General features: G+C 37.5%; 1 protein-coding gene and 1 pseudogene across 1 annotated transcript in view; both read right to left on the bottom strand.

Annotated features, from left to right (window-relative positions):
- The window catches only part of CFAP54 (cilia and flagella associated protein 54), a 243,160-nt gene extending 218,599 nt beyond the window's left edge, over nucleotides 1-24,561 (bottom strand). The window contains exons 1-8 of the mRNA XM_023534023.1: nucleotides 24,220-24,561; nucleotides 18,496-18,601; nucleotides 15,616-15,759; nucleotides 11,958-12,129; nucleotides 8,156-8,214; nucleotides 3,452-3,595; nucleotides 1,639-1,752; nucleotides 1,419-1,520 (exon numbers count right to left, since the gene is read on the bottom strand). Of these exons, the coding sequence (XP_023389791.1) occupies nucleotides 1,419-1,520; nucleotides 1,639-1,752; nucleotides 3,452-3,595; nucleotides 8,156-8,214; nucleotides 11,958-12,129; nucleotides 15,616-15,759; nucleotides 18,496-18,601; nucleotides 24,220-24,536 (1,158 nt within the window). The 5' untranslated portion in view covers nucleotides 24,537-24,561. The remainder of the gene's footprint in view (nucleotides 1-1,418; nucleotides 1,521-1,638; nucleotides 1,753-3,451; nucleotides 3,596-8,155; nucleotides 8,215-11,957; nucleotides 12,130-15,615; nucleotides 15,760-18,495; nucleotides 18,602-24,219) is intronic.
- Nucleotides 4,553-5,388, bottom strand: LOC105296006 (annotated as a pseudogene).
- Nucleotides 24,562-24,930: the final 369 nt, after the last annotated feature.

Raw genomic sequence — 24,930 nt, 5'->3', positions numbered from 1 at the left:
TACTGCTTAACAACACCAGCTCATCTGTGGCATTGCCTACAATTTGGCAAGTTACCATCCCCCACCAATTATACATCGTCGGTTGGTAAGGGATATACTTTAAAAGGGCTGTATGAAATGTCACTTCTGTACTCAGTCGTCAATATATCATAGTCACACTAAGTAGCAGTAGAAAGCTACCATGTCCAAATAATATGTTTTTAAATATTATATATTTTATTTGAAATTTTAAAAAAAGAATTACTCCTAAATGTTATAAGAAGAAACAAGGTAAGATTACAGCAGTCACTGCAGCAGTGAGAAAGCACTGGACTAGAGACCTGGGTTCTGGTCCCAGTGCTGCCCGCACCTGCCTTTGTGACCTTGAGCCAGTAATTTAAACACCACAGGCTTCATTTTCCCCATCACAGAAAAGGACTGAACCACCTGATTTCTAAAACCCCTTCCAGATTCTGAGATTCTACTACTATTCTGTCAGAAACTGCTTGTCTTCTTTCTCCTTGTTTTCATTTTCAATTTCTACAAAGAAGCTCATGGAAGAGTTTAAAACCACCTAGAACAGTCGGGGAAAGCTTCACAGGAATATAGAACTGGCCTTAAGAAATACTGAGATTCATAAAAGCAAAGGGAAGACAGTGGGAGGAGGAAAAAGACAGAGGACCCTGCAAGGCATAAATAGGTCCCAGTCCCCTCCTGTGCTAGCCTTTCCTGCTGTTTGCCAAATATGTTTGTGGCTGGAAGAGGCCATGTGATGACGTTTGACATGTGAGAAGAAGGAACTGTTGACACTTTCATGCCAGGTATTACCGCCTATGTGAGATCCTCCAAAACTCTCCTATGTCTCCCTGACAGAACCACCAGCAATATTTGAAATGAGGGCTGGTCTTCAACCTGGCCCTGAGCAGCAATCAGAAGCAGAGCCCCCTGATAACTATAATAACTTGACTCCAGTTGGAAATAAATGGTTGTTTTAAGCCACCAAGATATGGGGGTTGTTTGTTGCTATACTATGACCTAGTTCCTAAACACTTACAAAGGTGAAACCTGAAGTAGATGAAAAAGGTGCCTCCACCTCCTCTCCAAACTCAAAGACTTTTAAACTAACACGAAGCGGTCAAAGACAAAGGCCTCTGCAGAACCACTCAGAGTCCTATGCATTTGAACCTTTCCCAGGCTCTTCTTCAGCCTCTTTCCCTTTAAAGTTACAAAACTGGGTTTGTGATAAAGTACAAAAGCTTTGAGAAAGGGATGAAGTAAGGTCATGTCCAAACTGGGAAAGCGTTCTTCTCTCTGTTTGCCATTGGTGCAGAGAATAGGGTGCAAGGTTTAATATTTAGTAACCAGTCTTAAAAGACACAGAGGTATAACAAATACACTACAAAAAGAGTCTGAAACAGAGACGACATTCTTAGACTTACAGTTTGTACTTCCTTCAGGTTAATTCTTATCTTTGGTCTAAAGAAAGCTTTGTTTTTTCTTCGAGATTCAAATACTCCTCTTTTGAAGATCATCACTGCCATCTGCCTCAAAAAGGAGAATTACATATGAAGTAACAATGCGTTTCTCTACTAATACTATGAAGCACTTAATCAGCTGTAAAGTGCAGTAAATTTCTTTTATTCCATGAAATTTTTATACCTTTATTGTGGCCTCTCTATAATATATTCTGGATTCTTCCTGTGATTGTGAGGAACTCATCAACTCCAGCTGCCTTAACTCATCAATTTTAGCTAAAGCACGTCGAGCAAATGCCTATACGCAATTAAAAATAAATTTAATTCATAATAAGAGTATAGTGATTAAAAATGTATCAACACAATATGTTTTATGCTCTCAGACATTTGATTTAATCGGTGAATTAAACTCCAAGCTGATGCTGACTCTCTAGAATACAGCAGCTATCCAATCTTTCACTTCATGTAAGCACCACTAAATTTTATAGATTTAAAGTTAATAAACTGTCAGATATGCTAACTTTATAAATTAAGAAATTTTAAAAGGGAAGCCAAATTCTAGGTTAAACAGTAGCTCCATATAGATTATCAAATCTCTGGCATTGCACACATATGCATACACACACACACACACACACACACACATACACACATGCACACACACACACATACACCCCTCCTCAGAGCTCTTCTTGAATCCTAACTTTCCTACCAAAACATACTGTATTATCTATTCAACTGTTCACATTGTCCAATAAATTGTGAGGTCCTTACAGCATCTTATTCATTTTTATATCGGAAGTATTTATTAATATTTGAGGAAAGGAAGGAAAGGGGAAGGCTTATTTAATCAGATCACCATTATTATCATTCTCTAGAGATAATAAAAAAGAGTTCAATTCATATAATTTATTTTACCAGTTCTTTAAAATATTTCATTTATAATTTACAATGTCATGAAGATGCTTCTAAACCACAACATCATATATGAAGGATTAAATTTTTTAATAAGGAAGAATTCTATTGGAATCAACTGTTCACTACTATGTAAATGTTCCATTCTCTGATAATTTTAATAGCTATAGAAATATGCCACCACTAATCCACTATACTTAACTACTCATATGTTGTGAGTAATTTCTAGACTGTACCCTGGGCTAGAAAATGCATCCCACAAGGGCTGTATGAAGCTCTTCCCCTGCCTATGGGCCACGGCCATGCAACCAGAATTAATTTGGGCAGTAAAAACTAAATGTAAAGAAGCCATTAACGGGCCACATGATTTATTTATGGTTGTGAATAGAATACAAACAGGTATTTGTATAGCTGAGAAGGCTCAGTCCACAATTACTTCCAGCCAAGTGATTCAGCCCACACTGCACTCAATAAGCCTTCCACACTAGTGCCGGGGTGTGCTGGCCCAAAAGAAGCGGTGCCTATTTTAATTCTCACCAGGGCCCCATCCACTGACACGCCAAAAACCATGAACTATAGAGATGTGCCTTTTTTCAATTACACATAGGTACTGTATCAAATAGAAGCCCTGACCAATTAAGTTATATTTCAAGTATTCGGTCAAAAATATATACAGGAAAAGAGGAAAAACAAGAAATGGACTATATTAAATGAATGGTGGCTGGAAGCAGAGGAAAGCGAAACAAATGGAGAGTAGGTGCCATGAAACACAAAACTAAATAGGAAACGGAAGTGACTTGCATTGTAAGAATACAATGAGGAAGGAAAGATTATCAGAAATCATATTCAGAAAAGCAGCAAAAAAGGTGGAAGTAAACAGAGAATAATGGAGAGGGCAGAAAGTAGAATGGAGAAGCCAGGCAAATTTCTGCAAATAAAGCCTAGGACTTTTGTCTCTGCTTCATTGCAATTCTTTGGGTTATATTTGTTTGTTTGTGATTTTCTTGCTGGGCATCTAAAGAAAATGCTGCATAAGCTGTATTTTAAAATACTGGGGTCCTCAGACTTAAAAGGTAGCATACCTCTCCATGGATACCAGCTTGGCAGTCATAGTAGCACTGGCAGACAGCAGTGTAAAGGGTAGCTCTCCATGTCAAGTACCTGACAGACAGGAGTGGGACTGAGGACTCCATACATATACTGGCCCACAGGAGATATTCTAAGGCCTGAGAAAGAAGGGGAACAATGGAAAGCATTTTCATGTAAGCTACATTTAAAAGTTTCCGTTCACAGAACCAAATATGGAAATATTGTAAGTAATCACAGATTCAAAGGGCTGAAAATCGATGCAATTTCATCCCCAGCACCACCATCTGATGTCCCACACCTTCCCTACACAAGAGTTTCCACCTCTAGTATTAAGGAACAAGCCAGGTGGCATCAGAAGACAATTCTAAACATGAAATGAAATTCCTTAATCTGAAACGTAAACAAACCATCTTGATACACCTCCGGTGCACTAGCCCGATTTATGCTTTCTAGAACAGCACAAAACCACTCAAAACTCACTTTTAAATTATAGCCTTCCAAGAATCTGAAAACACTTATGCTGCCTGCCCTCTCCCCCAGCTCTCTCTCCAGGATAAAGACCCCTGAGCACTTCTCTACCTCCCAGGACTACACGTCCCTTTCTCATCATGGTTAGTCTTCTGTGGCTGTGATTCAGGTCCCTTTAGAGTACATGATGAGACTACAGTAATGACCCTTGGCCTTGGACACCATACTTCTACTAAGTCAGTCTAGAGTTGCTTCATGCTTTATTGAAGTTTTTGTTGTTGCTACTGTCATTGTCATTGTTTGCCAACCTTGCCATACCATGAACTGATATGAAATTAACAGTCATCAAAATGAGTTTTCTCATATCTGCTGCACAAAAATCCTATTGTGGATTTTTGCATTTGGATTATTGTTGTTTGAGTAGTATGAAATTAAGCCAGGTATAAATTCCGCCCACCTTCAAATTCACAAGTCTTTCAAAAAGCCTTCAGTATTCTGGGTATCAGAAATTTCACACTTCAAAATAAAAATAGCTTAAATCACAAGTTGTTCACATTATATTTGGGTTTGGCCTCAGACTTAGCATACAAGACCCTAAGTAACAAATTTTAGTGCTAGAAGGGACATTAAAAGCAACCTAATTTGACTTTGTTCAAATGTTCTGCCATCATTTGATCTCGATGGGACCCTAACTCGTAAAGTTTTTCATGCAGCAATACAGCCTCCTGTTTTACCTGGGAGTGTGCTATTTCAGCTTTCAGACTCTCTTTTTTCATGTTCAGTAAATCTAGTTGCTGCTGAAGTGTCTCTAATTCCTGCAACTACTTCTCATTCGTGGTTTTCATTTCTATGTACTTGACTTGTTTCTCAAGAGGCATATTTTTGATAATGCCATCTGCTGCTTGTTTCTCCTGTTCAGTTTCCTCTTCTACACTTCCAATTTGTTTCTCCTTCACTTGCCTTTCTTAAGTAAATATCATATCCATACTTTGTGTTTCTAGATCATTTTGAACTTTAAACATGTTGTAATTATTCATTACTACTTCTATTTCAGTATTGGTATTAAGTTTATCTACCTTGTTGTAGTCTGCTAGTTGTCCTTGAACCCCTTTGATTTCAACAGCTAAAGTTTCAGCTCTCCTTTTGTATAATATACTGAATTCTCTTGTTTTTATATTTCTATTTATTTCTTAAGTTTATTAATTTCTGTTGTAAGTTCACTTATGCTACTTTGAAGAAACCCAGGATAGTAAGAGTTGTCTAAAATTTGCCTCTGGGGACCAGTCTCGAGGTAGCCTCTTCTGTATGTCCCCAGTTATAGGACTTCTGTTCTGTTCAGCTATACTTCAGGCAACTCCTAATGATGGTTGTTCTGTAATTTCACTGTAATTTTGATGTGGTCGTGAGAGTAAGCACCCGCAGCGTTTACCTACTCCACCATCTTCTCCAGACCCTGTAGCATTTTTTCTTGTCTATCTTTCTGATAAGATAGAACAATTCCCATTAATAAAAAAAAAAAAAAAAAAAGATGGGATTTAAGCAGAACTGTTCTCTTCACAGGAAGAGCAGGTGCTGTACGCACAATCAGCTCAGCCACAGGATGGCACTGCAGCATCATTTATATCAGCTAATAGCCTTTGAGAGAGACAATTCTGAGAAGAATTTCAAAGTTTATGTAATGGAATGTGGAATAATTTGACAATCATTGTTCAAGCCACAAACTTTACAACTTATTTTAGCTTTATAATAAAAGAAACAGAAATCAACATTTTCTTAGAAAGAATAGATCCTACAGTATTTTTCAATGTTTGCTGAGTACTATATTACAGTTTGAAATGCCTTGGAAGAAACTACAGAATATACCGTAAATGAAAGCAAAGCTGTCATATGTCTTTAGCAAAAGAAATTTCGGAAATCAACCTTCTTTCCATTCCCTAAGCTTATGCTGCTGACTTCCCTCAGCGAGAAAGGAAGCATTTATCTGGAGAAGAGCCCCAGGCAGTCTTGGTCTTCAGGATGTCTTCAAGAATAGAGTCATGTCAAAAAATACTAACCCCTCCCAACACAGCTCCTCCATTTGACTAGGTGAGCCAAAACAGGATGGGTTATGACAGGATTAAATTTAGTCAACAGATGCATTATTCTAATTGTGTTGAGAGGCAGTACAGTGTGGCACTGGCTCTGGCCTCAGTTACACTTGGAACGAAATGTGTGACATTGAGCAAATTAACCTTTCTGAGCCTTAGCTTCCTCATCTATAAGATGAAGGTAATAATAGCACCTTTCTCAAAGTGGTAATGTGAAGATTAAATGAGATAATACATGAAAGTGCTTAGAAGCCTACCTAATAAAAATAGGTATTCATTAAACAAATGACGATGAGACTATAATGAGTGTTATTATGTATTTAAAGCCCTTCACACAATACCTAACACACAGTAGGGATTCAATAACAATAAGAAATGGTAGGCGTAAATGCCTGGATCTTATAGGAATAAGGGTCTTTATTGCTCTGGGGTGACACCATGAGAAGTCTGAGGATCTTTTATCTACTTCTCTTCGGTCTCATGCAAGGTTCCTCAGACCCAGAAGGACACAGATGTAGTTGGACCCCCAAATAATCAACCCACCAGCTGACGAATTAGAAATTTCTGGGTAAAATTATTAATTTCCTTGAATTTATTATATCAAACAAAGTGAAAGAATCTCATCCCAGTCTTCAAATGCCAACTGTACAACCACCCACCACCCCAAAATTCTTGCATCCCTCCCTCTCTCATTCCCGCCCCACAAGACCAGGACCATAGAACTATTCTCCTTCAGCCCTTATTTTGTCAGAGAGAAATTCAAGTTCTATGAGGGGGAGAGAAGTCTTACATAGAGTATAAATATGAAATTATTTTTAAATGACTATCACATTAAAATTCTCTCCGCATTAACAAGTACAAACACAAAGAGTCAAATTTGGTACACACATCTCTCCCCTCTAAAGGTCTGGGAGACAAATGCTGCAGCAGACCAAACTATGAGGATTCTGTGAAGCAGAATTTGTCGTTACAGCAAGGACAACAGGAGTATGTAAATTCTCTTTAAGAAATCATCTGGAACTGAATGTAGAATCACTGGAATAGTCTGTAGGCCAAATTTACATTATACATGCAACAGTCTCTCCTCATTTAAATTCACACCCAAGCTGGCACAGACTTGTTCAAGTCACTGTCAGTAACAGAATTTTTAAATTCAAAGAACAAAACAGAGAGAGAACACATAATTAATGTTATCCATTAAGCATGCAAATATCTTTGCTTCCATTTTTATTTTTTAAGTGTTGTCAACTTTTAAGATGCTTGGCTACGTCTTGCAAAAATAAAGGAGAAAAAGTATTTGTCCTGAGTGTCAGGATATTCAGAATAAGGTTTTGCATGCGATAAAGAATAAAATAGTAATGTTTCAGACACCAGCAGCAGCTTGGGTATGGTCTCAACGGGAGTATATTCTCCCTTCTTGGCCCACATTCCGAAGACTGGACAATGGATACAGGAGATGAATACGTCTCCTAGAGACAAGAGTGCCACCAACGAAGCAGGGAAGTCAAGAGCAGTGTCAGCCATTTCCTCACACTAAAACTGATCAGTGAACACTGGTCAGTAGGAATCTTATTATAAAATAAAGTCCCCTTACCCTCACGTGTGACTGGGACAGAGTTTAGATGTTCATTCACCCAACTAGCAGGTGGGCCATAAGTCAAGTCCAATCTCCTCAAGCAAAATGAAGTCCAGGCTCCACATATGATATAAGCAGGGTAACCACAGTTTATCCCTCAAACCAGGACACTCTGAAGAGTGGAAGCAGGCACTACTAATGATTACTCCAGAACAGTAGGTATAAACCAGGACTGTCTTGGCCAAGTACTACACCTAGAGATATAGTTACCAGATCGATGTTCAGTATCAAGTTGACAAATTATGACTAACCTGGGAGACCAAGGGACAGTAGAAAAGCCCATCAATTTTAAGAATGCTTTCTTTACATTAACACTTTATTGTCTGCATTTTTACCCACAATCATGTTAAAGTAAAACTAAAAATAGTAAACCTATAATATATATATATTCACTAAATTTTGTTATATAACTCCCTAAATTTGCTCTGTTTAGCATCCAAAGTTAACGAAACTCTTAAGAAAAATAGGAAATACAGAGGCAGATGTTTTGTTAGTAAATTTCATACCTTGGAAGACTGACCTATAATCATCAGTTTTCTGCAAATGGTGTAAATGTAAATGGTACCTAGATGGAGAAAAAGATCATTAACATGTTTCACAGTCAAATGATCAAAATTTTATATTCCAATATCTGTGGTTTAAGTCTGTAGTTCTCAAAACAAGTAATCTCATGAAAAAGTCTGATAATGGTCAGAAAGTTATCAATATAATTTGTGTTATAACTTATAGACAAATTAAAAGAACTAATATGACCATTTTTTAAATATGTTGACACGAGAATCTTTTATTCAAAAACAGTTTAAGTTTTGAAATATATTGAACAAATGAATATTTTTGTAGCATAATTTATGTATCCTGTGGTTTTAGTAATTCAAATAAAATGTTATTAATTCTCATGGTTTCCTTATGGTTTAAAAACTAAAGATTGATCTCCAAATAAGATTACAATACATCTTTAATCGGCACAGTACTCAACAAGGAAGCTCATGATAATTTAAAAATCGTAATGCATAATGGGTTTCATTATATTCATTCGCAGTCTCATATAATATTTATTCTATTATTAATGTCTGTCCTAAGAGCACTCTAATGAAAAACAGATTTCCCAATTCCTATTTAATATCATTCAAGTATGATTTTTTTTTTATCAGGCCGTTAATTAAACAAGGATAGAAGGCTGGTAGCAGGGTTATAGAGAGGGGTGGGGAACATCACCAATATACAAAGGACATTATCACGCTATAAACATATGCGAAAGATTGTAACATGCTTTTTAAATGCATGTAATTATAATGCAAGTAGTCTAAATATTTTCTTTAAAAAAATCTCATCTAAAATTCACAACCATCAAAATTCAACAATTATAAATTCTATGTTCACATTAAAATTTCAAAATCTTCTGAGAAAACAGCATCTGATCCAAAACACCCATCACTTGATTAAAACACACCTGTAAGCATAGTAAATATTAATTACATAAATTAGTAACAAAAATATATTGAATAAAATCTTAAACACTTACAGCACCACAAACTACATAGAGATTGCAACAGGTCCTCAACATTCAAGAACTCAGCATGCTTAGTGTGACTGCTCCCATGACATAGTTATTTATTTCATGTAAGATCCACCAGGGAAGAAGCCACTTGACTAGTAATAGCTCAAGCCCAGCATTCTTATCTCAACTTGATCTTGTTGACCTCTATTTTTAATCTTTAAAAAAAGTCATCAAGTAAAGATATGCACAGGAAATGCATGCCTCCTCAAAAAACATGTGATTCAGGTGTACACCAGGAGCCTGCATAAACGTCAGTAACAGGAACTGGGGAATTTCAGAAGACCTCAGGAGACAGTCTTCAAGAATGACTAGGGCACTCTGTATTTCAAAATGTGTCTTTAACCTTTCCAACCTTAGTATATTCTGACTATAACTGAAGCCCCCCCTTTGATGGTTCAGGATCTTGGTATGGCTCCTAAATTCCCTCTGCAGAAGCCTGATGGAGAGAGTAATTGGGATAGAACGGAACATAGACTGAGTCTTTTCAACCTCAAGATATCCCTGGAAGTTTGTTTTGTTTGGTTTTTCAACTAAATCCGTAATACGAGTTTATTGCTTGTCGTGTGACTCTTTTTCATCGAAGATGGCCACCACCAAATCATCTATTTAAGGATTTAAATGTGAGAGTTCAGGTTAATCAAGAAGTGAGGTTTTATCAAATATTCATATATCCAATTAGATTTTATGAAGGAACCAAGAGTGGTTACATGTCTTAGGAAACCAAGGGAGTGCATATATAACAGTCAATTAAAAGTAAAGAGAGTGTTAACTTCTAATTGAAAGAGTTATATGTATTTTGATAACTTGAATGTAGGGCAATTTATCTTTGATTACTTAAATTTGAAAGTTTGAGAACTACTAGAACTTTGCATTGCTAACCCCCCAGCTGGAATGTCCTTCTCCAAATACTCAGATGTTTCACTCAGGTCTTTGCTCACATGTCATTTCAATGTGGCCTTCCCTGACTATTCTATTTTAAATTGCACATCCAGACTCAGCGCAAGCCCAGCTGTCCCTATACCCTCCTCGGCTTTACTTCTCTCCAAAGCACTCAGCACAATCTGCCACAACCATTTAGTTTTGATTTGTTTATTTGATTTGTTTACCCTGTAGCTGAATGCGACCATGAGAACAGGATTTTGGTCTACCGTCCAATCCTCTGTCTTTAGCACCTAGAACAATGCCTGGCAATCAGTTTTGGATGAATTAATTAAAATAGGTATAGGAATTAGTGAAACTAAGTATGTATATTTCCCACAACTCAGCAATCCAACTCCTAGGCATAGATCCCAGAAAACTCTCACACAGGTCTATAAAAGGACATGTGCAAGAATATTGATTGCAGAATTATTTGTGCAGCTAGAGAGGTAGGGCAAACCAGGTGCCCATCCCTAAGGGTGTATGGATATCTGGAATACAATTCAGCAGGCAGAGTTAATGAACTTGATTTACACACAGGAACCTTGCTAGATTCTAGAACCGTAGTATCGAGTGGAAAAATATTTAGGAAACAAAATAAAATCTAAAGCATGATATCACCTGAATAATAATAATAATAACAAAAATAAGAATAAGAATAAGAATAATAAAGAATACATCAAGAATAGGATATAGAAGATACAGGAATCATTTAATCTTTTTTTTAATATTGGGATTTTTTTGTATGTTGATCTTAAAAGGACTGCAGACAGGGTGTCATGCTGCATCACTTCCACCACTCAAGCAAAGCCCAGCAGCAAGGCCCAATACATGGCCTATCATTGCTTCTGTAGCACAGGACCTCTGCTCCTTCCTGCTCAGTCCCTACCAAGATGTGTGAGCAACCCAGGTGGAGAGATGGCAGTGGCTACTCTGGGAATCAGATCCTCTTAAGGATGATCAGGCGCAAAAGCTTGACAATCACTGCACTAAAACATTTCTTCCAAAGTCAGCATCATCTATAGCAGTAAATATAAGGTCTAATGTCAATCAAAATGTCAAAAAATTATTTGGGGAGTATGAGGAAGGAAAAGGTTAGGAAATATATTTCAATTACCACAGATGAGGTAAAATCCAATATATTTTCTTCCAAGTTATTTTGTCCTGCTCTTATGTACAAAGAACACACTGTCACTATTTTCATTTTAAGAATATCCAGAGAACAATATAGCAGATGACTTATTACAACTTCTAATTGTAACTTTAAAAAGAACTTGAACTGAATCTAAAGTGTAGCTCTTTAAAGACAAAAATGCTACATTTTGATAAATAATATTTCATGACACATATATAATGTATATATGTATATAATGTATCTATGTATATAAATATAATATACACCCACATGTACACATACATTCTCAGAGCTCCTTACACAAAACCGAGTAGGAGGAGAAGGCTGATATGTGGAAAGCCACAGTCACCGGCCTAAGTATTTGAGAAGAGGACCAATAATAAATGCATGATGCTTAGAACCAATATAACCTGCAATGGTTCCCTGATTCTTCTCCACTTATATTTACTTAATAACTGTAGCCCATGCTTTTTATGCACCTGAAACTAATTGTCCTCACAGCCTCTAACTCTTTCTAGACCAGCAAACCCAGCTTATTAGGACAAATTAAAACGTAATAAAAATGTAAAAAAAATACATATATCCTTTTGTGAAGTAAATACATTTTAAATCACAAGGTAATCAACTTAACATCAAACTTGGCATTTAAATAATTTTCTGAATGACACAATGGAAGATAAAATACATGGGTATATACCATTGAAGATAATCCAGCACAGGTGCTCCTGTGGCAGAGCCACCTGCATGATGAGTCTTAAGGAGGACAAGATATGTAGACATTGGTTCACAGATTCTTTATTCTGCAGGTTCATATCACTGTCACAGACCAGCTCGTAGGTGCAAATATATTTGCCATTTAAAGCATGAAACTGAAATACATGAGAAAATACAAATAAATATAAATAAGTTTATGAAACGGGAGAGTTTTTTTTAAATGTAAAAAAACTAAAATGGAAATAATTTTGCTTAATTAATAGATTAGTACAGTGTAATGGACTAAATGTTTCAGTCTCCCCCAAAATTCTTATTTTGAAACCTATCCCTAAAGCGATGGTATCAGAAAGTGGGGTCTTTGGGAAGTAGTTAGGTCATGAGGATGGAGCCCTCATGAATGGGATTAGTGTCCTCATAAAAAGGGTCCCCAGAGAGCTCCCTCGTGCCTTCTGCCAACTGAGGACACAGTAAGAAGAAAGACATCTATGAACCAGGAAGTGGGCTCTCACCAGACACTGAATATTCCAGCACCTTGAACAGAGACATCTGCCTCCGGAAAGTGAGAAATAAATGTTTGTTGTTTAAGCCATCAGTCTATAAAGTTTTGTTATAATAACCTTAACAGTGTCGATTTAGTTAAGATTATCTTTCTTTAATGGAAAAAATTTAAAAGCAAAAAAAAAAAAAGTACAAAATCCTATGTTGAAAAATATAGAATTGAATTGATTTTTTGAAATTCGCCCCACAGCATTTTAATTAATTCAGATGTAATTATTACCACTTACACAATTCATTCAGCAAAGGTCTATCGAGTTCCTCTATTTGCCACACTCTGCTAAGCAATTCAGACTTGAAGAAGACACAGCCCCTGCTCTTGGCAGAGGAAAAAGAATTCCAGACACAAGCAATGCTAGGAATGCTTAAAGTAGTTGCTATGGTCACTGAATTGAAAGTCTTTTGTAAGGATGGATAAGAAGGTTTAGGATAAAGAGATTAGGTTATAGAGGTAGTACATGGGCAGAACATGAGGAGCATTCCATGTCCTTTCAAGGAATATGGACTTGAGCTAAAGGGCAAAGTCAAAGGGGAAGAGGAGTAAAATGATTTGATTTACGATTCAGAAATTAATTCTGACAAAAGTGTGGAAGATGAAGAGCAGAGGGTCAGGGACAAAGCTACATGCAGGGAGGCTAGGAGAGATCAAAAGCCTCTGAGGTCGTCCAGACATACCACAGGCCCTGCAATGGGGCCCTGGAACCAGGGATGAAGAGAAAGGAAAGATTTAAGTCTTGTCCGAGTCAAAGGGATTTAGTGACCATTAGATATAAAAGATAAGAGAGAGGAAGAGGTCTTCTTCTTGCAATGATTTCTTGCTTGGGTGACTGGCTAGAGCCAATTATGGAGGAAACATGATGAATTCAGCTTAGGATATGTCTAGGTGAGATGTTTATGATATAACAAGATAGATACGGAGTTCAGAAGAGAGATTTTGGCTAGAGTACTGATGAGTACTGGTAAAGCTATGGCAGTGGACACTCAATACAAATGGGCCTTATCTACCACATACACATCCTGCTCAGATACACATACACTATTTCTAGCCACCATGTAGTTGGTATCACAGAGGATATTAACTGAATGTATCTACATGTTGGAACAATCATTATCTTCAAAGTGTTTTCTCTTTTAGAAGCAGATAATTATAGTTAATGTTTTTTGAGTGTCAGGTCCTATTCTAAATCTTTAATTATCTCAGCAGCCCTAAAACAACACTATGAGGTAGGTCTTATTATTGCTTCTGTTTTACAGATGAGGAAACTGAGGAACAGAGAAATGACATAACTTCACCAAGGTCCTATTGTCAGGAAGTGGCACAGCAGCTCTCTGAACCCAGGCAGGTTTGTTCTAGAGACCAAAATCTTACCAACTCTACCATAATGCCTCCCCATAGTACATACAAAGAGGAACATTAAATAACATGATTATCTTTGCATGAACTTTGCTGTTAATATTTTGACAGTAAATTCTTCATTATATTGCTTCATCTATGATCTTTATGCATTTAATTCCAAAATCTATTTCTCTAACAAAACTTTTTAAGACCTCTAGTTCTGTGTTGTTGAGTTCCTACTGGACTAAAATTTCATTCTATTTATTCTCTTACTTACTCATTTTATACATACTTGTTGAGAATCACAGTGTACTAGTGTCATGCCAGAACCTCAAACTTAGCATGTAAAATAACAAATTCTTCATATCTTTTTGCACCCATCACAACAGTCGTGTTGGCATACTCTTAATGTCACCTTCATTGCTTTACCTCCTGCCTCAAGTCTTTTCCCTTTTATACCGTGTACCGCTTCTAGATTAATAATTCTGACTACATCACTTCATTTATTCATCCATTCAATAAAGTTTTATTGAGGGTCTATTGCATGCCAGGCATTGTTCTAGGCATTAGAGATTAGAGATTAGAGCAGCCCTTGTCCTCATGAAGCTCACATTCTAGAAAGGGAGACAGGAAATAAAAAAATAAACAAACAAATAAAAGTGCAGCTGGTGACAATAGTGATATAAAGAAAAATAAAGCAGGAGTGCAGACCCGAAGGAAGTGAGAGATGAGCCATGCAGATATCTAAAATATAAGCTTTGCACACAGTGGGGCTCATCAGTGCACTGGTGCTAAGCCAGGGAGGCCAGGTGGAAGCACGATAATGAAAGAGCACGAGAGAGAGATGGAGGCCTGGACCAGGGTGAAATAGGAGGGACCTTTAAAATCTAAACTCCTAAGCTTTCATTCAGTAGTCTTCCCAATGGGGTGCCAACTTATATTGCCTTGTATTGTCATTCATGTACCTATGATATAGCCAAATTGAACTGCTTAATGTGCTCCCCCAACATGCCTTGAGATTTTCTGCTTATTAAACTACATGTTTCCAAGGTCTTGAATCATCATCAAGTCTGGAATAAAATAGCTTTAAAGTCAGATTGATTAGGCTTCAAACACCAACTCTGCCCACTGTTTTGAGTGGGCTGGGTTTCTTAGGCCCTAGTAAGCCTCAGTTTCTTCATCTATAAAAGATCATAATAGTACCCACCTTTTAAGACTATAATGAGGTTACAAGATGACAATTCATATATTGCATATACAAGAGCCTAGCACATGGTAACCACTCGACCAGTAAATCAACGGTTGCAACTAATATAATAATACTGGTATACTACAAATAAAGCATAAAATTTTTATAAGAAGACCTGTGTTTGATCTTCAGAGCCACTAATTATATTGTGTGATTAGTTTTCTTTTTCTCTTTTGTAAAAGAGGGATAATAATAGTATCTAACTCATAAAGTTATTGTGAAGATCAAATATACACTTTGTAAACGAAAAGCACTCTGCATATATCAGTTATAATAATAACTGCTGGATGAATGAGTGATTATAGTGTTACAATCTCCAAAGCATCTTTACAAAGTTTAATAAGTGCACTTTCTTATCCAGCATTGAAAACATTTATTAAGCAACTTATAGCATACTATAAATTCTATGCTAAGCAAAGACATTTAGAAGCTATCAACGAAAGGATACATTGCATAGTTAATCATAAATTGTAGCTATTTTAGCTACTGCTTTCATCTCACTGTATTTGCAGCAGTTTTGTCTCCAAAGCCTTTTGGAAAAAAGACCATTTTGAATTGATGCACATCTGCTTGATTCTCATCAAAGTTGATACTGAACTGCTGAAGGTATCTTCCATAGCACTGCAATAGGGCCATTTTATATTCCTAAAATAAAAAGAGCACTTGATGAAAGTCTCAAAATATCATTTTGCTTATTAAAATTTTAATAACCATTAAATCATATCGATATTAAATAATTATGAAAGTATATCATTATTAAAATTAGGTAATATTTATATTATTCTTAATAGTATTAATCTTAATTATTACTATTACTACTACCATTACATTATTGCTATCATTATCACTACCATTTCCAAACATATATTATGTGACAGATACTGTGCTATGCAATCCATATGCACTATTTCATTTAATTCTCCTCACAACAAGCCTATTGTGAGATAAGACCATCATGACTCAAACATGAGAATATTCACTAGAGTGTCGTGTGTGCTAATAATACCTGTACATACTCAAAATCCAAAAAATTCAGCATTACCATATGACAGTAACCTGCCCACTCAGTCAGAGAGGTAGATGAGCTATGTAACTAGCTTTGCTTCTCTGATACCTCCTAAGCTCCAAAAAGAAATGAAATAAAGAGATGGGGAAGGGAGAGAGGGAGAAAAAGAGGGAAGGAGGAAGAAAAGGAAGGAAGAAAGAAATAGGAAGAAAGGAGGGAGAGAGAGGACAGAGAAAGAATTAAGAGAGAGGGGAGGGCAGGAAGAGGAGAAAAAGGTAGAAAGAGAAAGGGAGAAAGAAAGGAGAGTGAGAGAATGGAAAGGAAGGAGACAGGGAGAGGAGAAGGGTAGAAGGGGGGGAGGAAAGAGGAGTGGAAAGGGAAAGTAGGAGGAGGGGAGGAGAGGAGAGAAAAATGCAGATGATGAGCTGACTCAATCTTTCTTCCATCTGTCAACAGTCTCTGAAACTGCGTCAGGACAAACCAAAAAAAAAATGTCTGAACTATTGTTAGTTATGAATCTGTTAGTTTTAATTCATGCCTATATTTCCATTACAAAGTCAGATGCTTCATTTCTATAGCCCAGAAGGCACAATTGACCTGGAGAGTTTCAGGGTGGTGGATGTGAGTAGGACTCTGAAATTATGTCTGTTGCAACCCTTACTCACTTCCTCCCCTGTAACTGTGTCTCCAGGAAAAGCAACTGCCCTGGGTATGAACTGTCTTTCAGGTTATCCAGCCCCCTGGGAAGCATCCACAGTCAAATGCTGTTTCTATTTCTGTTGACTTGTTTGTTACTTACTGTTCACTAATTCTGATTCTTTTCTGTTCTAACTTGATTCATATAATGAATTCAAACCTAGCTTCAAAACAAGAGTATTTCAACAAAATGATCTTTACTGTCACTAAAATAAAAATAGATTCTAAAACCAAACTAACAAGTCAAGTTCATTTTCGGGATTATAAATACCTTTATCAGCCTACTTTCCCATCAGTGAAAAGTAGTTAAAATGTTTTCTTTGTTCCTTTAAGTAAAATATCCTATCTGAGCCTTTTTATCTGAAATATTCTGAATCCTTAGCCACTACCCATCACCCACTTGTTTTATCAACTTCTAACATGTTCCTTCTTCCTCCCTCCACCAATATCCACTCCACCCACCTGGATACTCCTCAAACAACCCCAAACTGTGCTGTGTATCACCAGCTTTTTATATTGTGGAGAAGCATAAAAATGGAGAGGGGGCACGCTCCTAATTCTTGTCAGAGCTGTCATTTAACTTCATAAGAATACAGCTTACAAGTTGGATCTCATCTTTTTTTTTCCTACAGTTTTTCCAAACTCTGTATTTTCAAGTTTCTAAGCACTCTAGTCCAATTACAGGGAGCTAAGGTGATCCCCAATTTTGGCAGCAGAAAATAATCTTAGTTCTTCATTATCAAAGTTCCTCCACATTTTATCCTCTATTTGGTAAATACCCCCCACCGCAAACCAAAAGGATTCAAGTCTAGAAAATAGAAATGGAAACTAATGCCGAGAAACGGAAGACTGAGAAGACACTGAATACAGCCCATGTCTTTCCTAAAACCACTTTGGATAAAATAACTCTTAGTCCAAGGATCCTAGGTATGCCAAACACTTGGAATAATTTGGGCCTATGCCAGAGGATCCAAGGATCCTAGGTATGCCAAACACTTGGAATAATTTGGGCCTATGCCAGAGCTTAAGGGAAAAACTTCCATTATCATTCACCGAAAACTCAGCATGATGTGGTCTTACCAAACCAAGTCCACAGTAATCCAAGACCTGAGTATTGACATAGGATCTAGAAATTGGGACAGACTCAGTTTGGAACAAAACTGAGCAGGAAACGAGGCATGTACAGAATGACTGCTACAACTAGATTCAGCAAAACATTAAGATTAAAGGCATTAAAACAGGGCACTAGGAAACAGGCAACAGCAGCAAGGCCAGAAGCCATGAGAGTTGTTTACTGGGTAAGCCAACCATGTGAAAAACAACAGGAAGTGGTGTCTGGGCTCCTTTGTAAAAGGTAGGAACATGATGACTCAGCATTTCCTGTTGGGCGCCTACCACACCCTTTGTAACTAGGGGCTGGGCTCTGGCCCATGCCCAGTCAGTTGTCTTTCTGTTCAGGAATCTCTCACCTCTAGAGAATCTCAACTACAAAATTAAAAAACACTTTTTTGGTTTCTGGGCCTCATTAAAAGTTTATGTATTCATTTATATTTTTCTAAGAAAAACAAATCGTGTAAAATAGGAATGGTATCAAATCAAATAATAATAACAAACCAAACAATAATAATAATTAGCCAAATGAGTTTCATTTAGGCTCTTTTTACTCCAGAGGCACTTACTTTCATTTCACAAAGGCTATCTCCAACCTTCAGAAGCTTTTCATTGTAATAGGCAGCTGGCAGCCGGGGGGCATATTTGGTCCAGATATTAAACAAAGAGGTAGCACTGTAAAAATCATAAAATAAAATAATATCTTTAAAGTCAGCAAGAAACTTCATTAGCAAGGAATCTTTAAAAACTTATCTGTGTTGTCTTTCCAATGTGTCTTATTGTTAATGTCTAATTATTAATAAACATAATTGTAGTTAAAATTATTACTTGTGTCAAGCACTACTCGAAGCTCTTTGTATGTATTTTTAAAAATAAGAGTTTTTTTAGAGCAGTCTTAGGTTCACAGAAAAATTGAGCAGAAGGTATAGAGATTCCACATCCACTTCCTGCCCCCACACATGCACAGCCTCCCCCATCATCAACATCCACAACCAGAGTGGTACATTTGTTACAACTGATGAACTTACATTGACATGTCATTATCACCCAGTGTCCACGGTTTACATTAGGGTTCACTCTTGCTATTGCACATTCTATGGGTTTAGACAAATGTATAATGACATGTATCCATCATTACAGTACCATACAGAGTAGTTTTACTCTCCTAAAAATCCTCTATGCTTTGCATATTCATCCCTCTCCCACCCAACTCCGCCACCAACATGAAGCATCCACTTATCTTTTTACCCACTCCATAATTTTGCCTTTTTCAAAATGTCATATGATTGGAACCTTACAGTACGTTGCCTTTTCAGATTGGCTTTTTTTCACTTAGGAATATGCGTTTAAGATCCCTGATGTTTTTCATGGCTTGATAGCTCATTTCCTTTCAGCATTGAATAATATTCCATTGTCTGGATATACCACAGTTTATTTACCCATTTACTTACTGAAGGACATCTTATTTTCTTCCAAGTTTTGTCCATTTGAATAAAGCTGCTATAAACATCTATGTACAGATTTATGTATAGAATAAGTCTCAACTCCTTTGGGTAAATATCAAGGAGAACAATTTACCGAAGAGTACGTTTAGTTTCGTAAGAAACCAACAAACTGTCTTCCAAAATGACTATTTTGCATTCCCTCCAGCAATGAATGAGACTTCCTGTTGCTCCATATCCTCACTAGCATTTTTTTTTTTTTGGTCAGGTTCCAGATTTCAGCCTTTCTAATAAATGTGTAATGGTATATGACTTGTTTTAATCTGTATCTTCCTGATGACATATGGTGTGGAGCAACTTTTCATATGCCATTTGTATATCTCATTTGGTGAGGTGTCTGTTAAGGTCTTAGCCCTTTCCTCAGAGGACAGGCTATGTGAAAACAGAGTGGGCCTCTGCAGGCCAGAAAGAGAGCTCTCACCAGAAACTGATCCTGCCGACCTTGATTTGGGACCGCTAGCCTTCAGAACTGTGAGAAAATAAATTTCTGTTGTTTAAGCCATCCAGTCTATGGTACATTATGGCAGCTCAAACTGACTAAGACAGACAGGAATCGAAACTTAAGGACTGAAGATGGCTCTAGTACCTAGGAAGTCCATGTTGGGATGTTAACCTCGACAGAAATATGTCAATTAATTCATTCAGGTATTGAGTGACAAGGGAAGTGAAGGGACAAGGTATTCCTGCTTTCATGAACTGAGTAATAAAATTTAGGGGTAGAAAAATATCTATATATACCAAGTACTAAATAACAATGCCAAATAAATAGTGTGGCAAATATACTCCATAGAAATTTAAAAAGGGGGAAGTTTTTTGGTTGCTTATTTTACCTTTTTGTTTCATTTGCTGCTTCATGAAATGCCACAGTATTGAAATAAATATAAATGAATCCAAAAAATTCACCAAGTCTTGCTAGAATTCTTGAATTATGTAAATGAAAGAGTTAATTCTTCCAAATCTTACGTATGAGATAATGATGACTGGGTTTGTTACTCATAAACGAAAAATACCAGCTTTGTTAAATCAATCAAGGTTATGTAATAAGAGAATTTTTTTTTTTTTTAAGTAACCATAAGTTCAAGTTAAGACTGCTCATTGGGAATGACTTACGTAATGATTAAACAAGGAAAATATAATATATAAGATGCAATGTACATCATTTAAGAAAAGAAAGTTAATGTAGTAAAATTGCTGATTGAGTATAGCTACTGAGGGATATTTAGAATTTTCTAAAATAGAAAATCATAACTATATAAACAGAATATCTCAATCGTACATGCTTATAACAAAAGCATACCTTTCAAAAATTTATCGCACTCTAAATTTAATGACATTGCTGATATAATCAAATCTATATTTAAAATAAAATGAATTTTTATGCTTATGGAAGTTCTTATAGTTCTAAAACAAATTTTGTTTTTAAAAAATAACCATCTGGCAAATATGTGATAAAAGTGAATCCTATCTCCAGTATTCCTAACTGGTCTCCACATTGCCAGTCTTGCTCCATTTGGACAAGATCACCAAAATAATATTTTAAAACAAAAATCACGTAAGGTTAATACCTTGCCAAAAACAACCCAATGGCTTTTCACTGCATCAGGAATAAACACAAACTCTATAAATGTCCTCTGATACCTTCCAAAGTTCTACCTATTCCTCTAATCTCAACTCATACCATTGCATCCACACTAAGCTATGCTAAACAGGCTTTTGTCCATTACTCCAAAGTCCCTGACTCTTTCCTGCCAAGATCTTCCCACATGATTGCTCCCTCTGTTTATCCTCTCCCCTTGCCTGGTCAACTGCCAGGTAGCCTTCTAACCTCAGCTGAACATTGCCGCTCTGGCCGCTGTGCTCTCTGTAAGCCTCTGCTTAAGTGCCATCTACTCTGACCACCTCACTGAAAACTGCAACCCCCTGTCTCCCACTCCATAACCTTTCCTCTCTTTATTTTTCTCCCTATTATTTAGCACTGTCTAGGTCACCATAAAATGTACTTATTTGTTTGTCTATTTCCTCCCCTAGAATATAAACGCCAAGAGAGCAGGGGTTTTTGTCTGGTTCACTACTATGTCCCCAGCACCCAGTACCATGCCTGGCACATGTGAATACTCAGTAACTTCTTTCTTTGTAGCACTTATAGTTTCTGTGTTGAAAGTCTATCTCCTTCTCTAGACTATAAGCTCCACGAGCAGATTCCCATACCTATTTTGTTCACCACTATATAACCCATGACTAGGGCAGTGCCTGGCACATAGTAGGCATTCAATAAAAATTGTTGCATAAATATATGCCTAAACTATATAAGAGAATAGATTGCTAAGGTCCATGTCAATCCTTATCATTTGTGATTCTCTAATAGTCTGTTTAAAGATGAGACAAATACTGTACTCACCAACTGACCCAGATCTATTTCTCCATATATAACATTAACAATTATTGAGAATGCTTGCATTTGAGAATTGTTTCAATAACTCTTGAATTTTTCAATATAAAATATTTACTGAATGTTTACTATGTCCCAATCCTCAGGCTAGATTCTAGAGATAGAGTAATGAAACAGAGACGCATCATTAAAAGTCACAAGGACTTTTTTTCTAATGGGGGAGACAGACAACACACAAGAAAACAAATAGAATAAACTGATTGGCGAACCTGCATTAGACATGAAAGGCAACTCCAAAGAGGTATTAACAACTGAGCTAAGACCTGCAAGAAGAGAAGGAATCAAATATTTGAAAAGCTGAGGAAAGAGTATTTCAGACAAAGGAGGCAGCAAATATAAAGTCCCTGGGATGAGAAACAGTAGGATCTTTTTCCCTGGAAAGTCTTGAGAGAGAAGTGAGGGATGATCTGAGATGGGAGAAGCAGGTGAGGCCAGATTCTCATACTCTGGAGGACACTGGAAGGAGTCTTAATTGTATCTGAAAAGCAATGGAAAGCAATAGAGTCTTCAGATATGGGAGTGAGTGATTTATTTATAAAGGTCACTCTTAACTGCTATGTGAAGGATAGATTTGAAATCAAGTGGCTGCAGGGAAAATATGAGATGGTGGTGGTTTGAACCAGAATGCTGGTAGTGTAGGTAGGAAGATAAACTGCTATCTAAGACACAAACACAGAAACATTTTAAATATAAATACATATAGCTTAGGTATGTAATGTGCTCTCCTTTGTCAATTCCTGGTTTTCACCTTACTTGGCCCATCGGCAGAATTTGCTCCAGTTGTTCAGTCATTCTTTCCTCCTTGAAACAGCTTCTCCACCTGGCATCCAGTACACCACACACTTATGGTTTTCTCCTACCTCCTTGGCCCCTCCTTCTTACCTCTGCCAGTTCCTTCTTATCTCCACCAGTTTCTTCTTATCTCCACCACTAGTCGATGTTAGAATGTCTCACGGTTCAGTCCTTGGACTCCCCTCTTCTCCATCTACACTGACTCCCTTAACTAGTCTATCCAGTATCACGATTTAAATATCTATATGCTGACAAGTCTCAAATGTATACTTTCTCTGATTTCCAGATTCAAATGTCCAACTTCCTACATAACAGCTCTGACTGAATGTTGAATTACATGGCAATGATCTCCCTCATTCCTGAAAGAAACCTGTTCTTCCCACACTCAGAATTCCACACCTGCCAGACACCTTCACTCCGTATGGCCAACATTTTTTACAGATATTCTCATCACTTACTACCATATCTCTTTCTCATCTTTTTTAATACCATTTTTCTGACTTTCCCTGACCATCCTCCTCGTCATCCCATTTTAAATTGCAATACCCACCCCGTATCCTCCATCCCTACTACTTGCTCTAATTTTCTCCCTAACACTTATTTCCTTGTGAAATAATTTCCTTACATATTTGTTAAGTAGCCGTAGTCACAAAAATATGTGTTCCATGAGTATACAGATTTGTATATTATTTAACTTTGTTTTCCTAGTTCCTAGAATGGTACCTGACCTACAGTAGGTGCTCATTACATAGTTAAATGCATGAATAAATAAAAAAATATGTTAAGATTATTTCTTCATGTTAAATGCATAAATAAAAAATATAAGTTAAAACTATTCGCTGTTCTGGTATTCTCTGCCACTGATCTAGATTTATAACTATTCAGTTTGCAATGCATTTTAACAGGGAAATAAAGATGGTTAACAAACAAACAAACAAAAACTTCAAAACAGGTAGTTTACAGTTTGAGATAGTAACATGGTGATAGAATCCCCCAAAAGGCAAACAAATGTGCAAACTTAGTCACAAAATCAAGAAAAAGTCACAAAACCAAGAAAAACATAAAAAGGAATTAAAGGCACATGTTCACAGAGCGACATACTCATGGCATCAAGAACTTTCTCAAGAACATAAGCTACCTCAAAGTTATTACTTTCTCTCCATACACAAAACTGTACCCACAACACGCAAAGCTGTGCAAACCCGTGAGTGAGTCAAAAAGTTTTTGGCATGGAGTAGCAATTAAGAGACGCTCAGAAATAGAATGAAGGGTGAGTTATGAAACATTTCTGTGTTGATTTTTATTTGGACCAGAGCAGGAAGCCAAGATACAATAACATTTACAAGGAATTAAGGATTGTAATAGCGACGCGTGTCCACTTCCGAAACTTCGTTTACATCCCCAGGGCCCTTGGGCCAGGTCCTGCATGGGTAACGCCGACCCGCTCTGGGACCCCTGCCCGCATTCTCATGGGCGTCTCCTCCTCTGGCCCCGAAAGTGGCCTGGAGTTCTCCCGCCAGCCCCCGCCCCAGCGCCCTGCCACCGCTTACCATCGCCGGTGAAATTCATGATTCTGTTTCTCTGTGGTGGCTAAAGCCTTCTTTCTCTTCATAAAGCCTAGCAACTCCTGTATCTCCTTCTCAAAGGAGGCCAGAAGCGGATTTTTTGCGTCCAGCGGCCCATAAAACACGGCGAGGGGCAACGAGTCCTCGCGGCACGTGGAGCGAGGCAGGCTCGCCTTCGACTCCAGGGGTGACTTGGAGATTGCGGTTAAGGTCGGGGCCGGGGTCGGTGGCGGTCCTGGAGACAACACCGATGTGACAGACATGTTGGACGGAGAGGCCGAGCTAGAAGCTTGCGCCGCCATATCGACGAGACTCAGCCGACCCGGAGTGTACATACACGCGGTTGCCCGGCGACGGTCTCGTGGCAACAAGGCAGCCAACCCGCTGGCGGGGAAACACAGCGGCCCCTGGAGGGCAAAGGGGGAAAGAACCGAGTCCAGAAAGATGATGCTCCTTGGGTTTTTTTGTCCTCTTCTTACTGGCACCACTGCATGAGACGAGATTAGAGAGAAGGTTCTGGATAGAGAGCCGGCGAACTTCCAGTCAAATTCAAATTATACCCTTTTTTCACTTCCACCACTTAATAATGATGATGACGATCATTAATATGTGCCAGGCATTTGTTCTAAGCATTTGAAACATAATCTCATTTAATCATCGTAACAGCTTCACAACTTAGGATATTATTAGTATCTC

Source organism: Pteropus vampyrus, unplaced genomic scaffold, assembly GCF_000151845.1.
Source record: "Pteropus vampyrus isolate Shadow unplaced genomic scaffold, Pvam_2.0 Scaffold116, whole genome shotgun sequence".
In the NCBI taxonomy this organism is placed as follows: Eukaryota; Metazoa; Chordata; class Mammalia; order Chiroptera; family Pteropodidae; genus Pteropus; species Pteropus vampyrus.
This window is presented reverse-complemented; position numbering and strand designations above follow the sequence as displayed.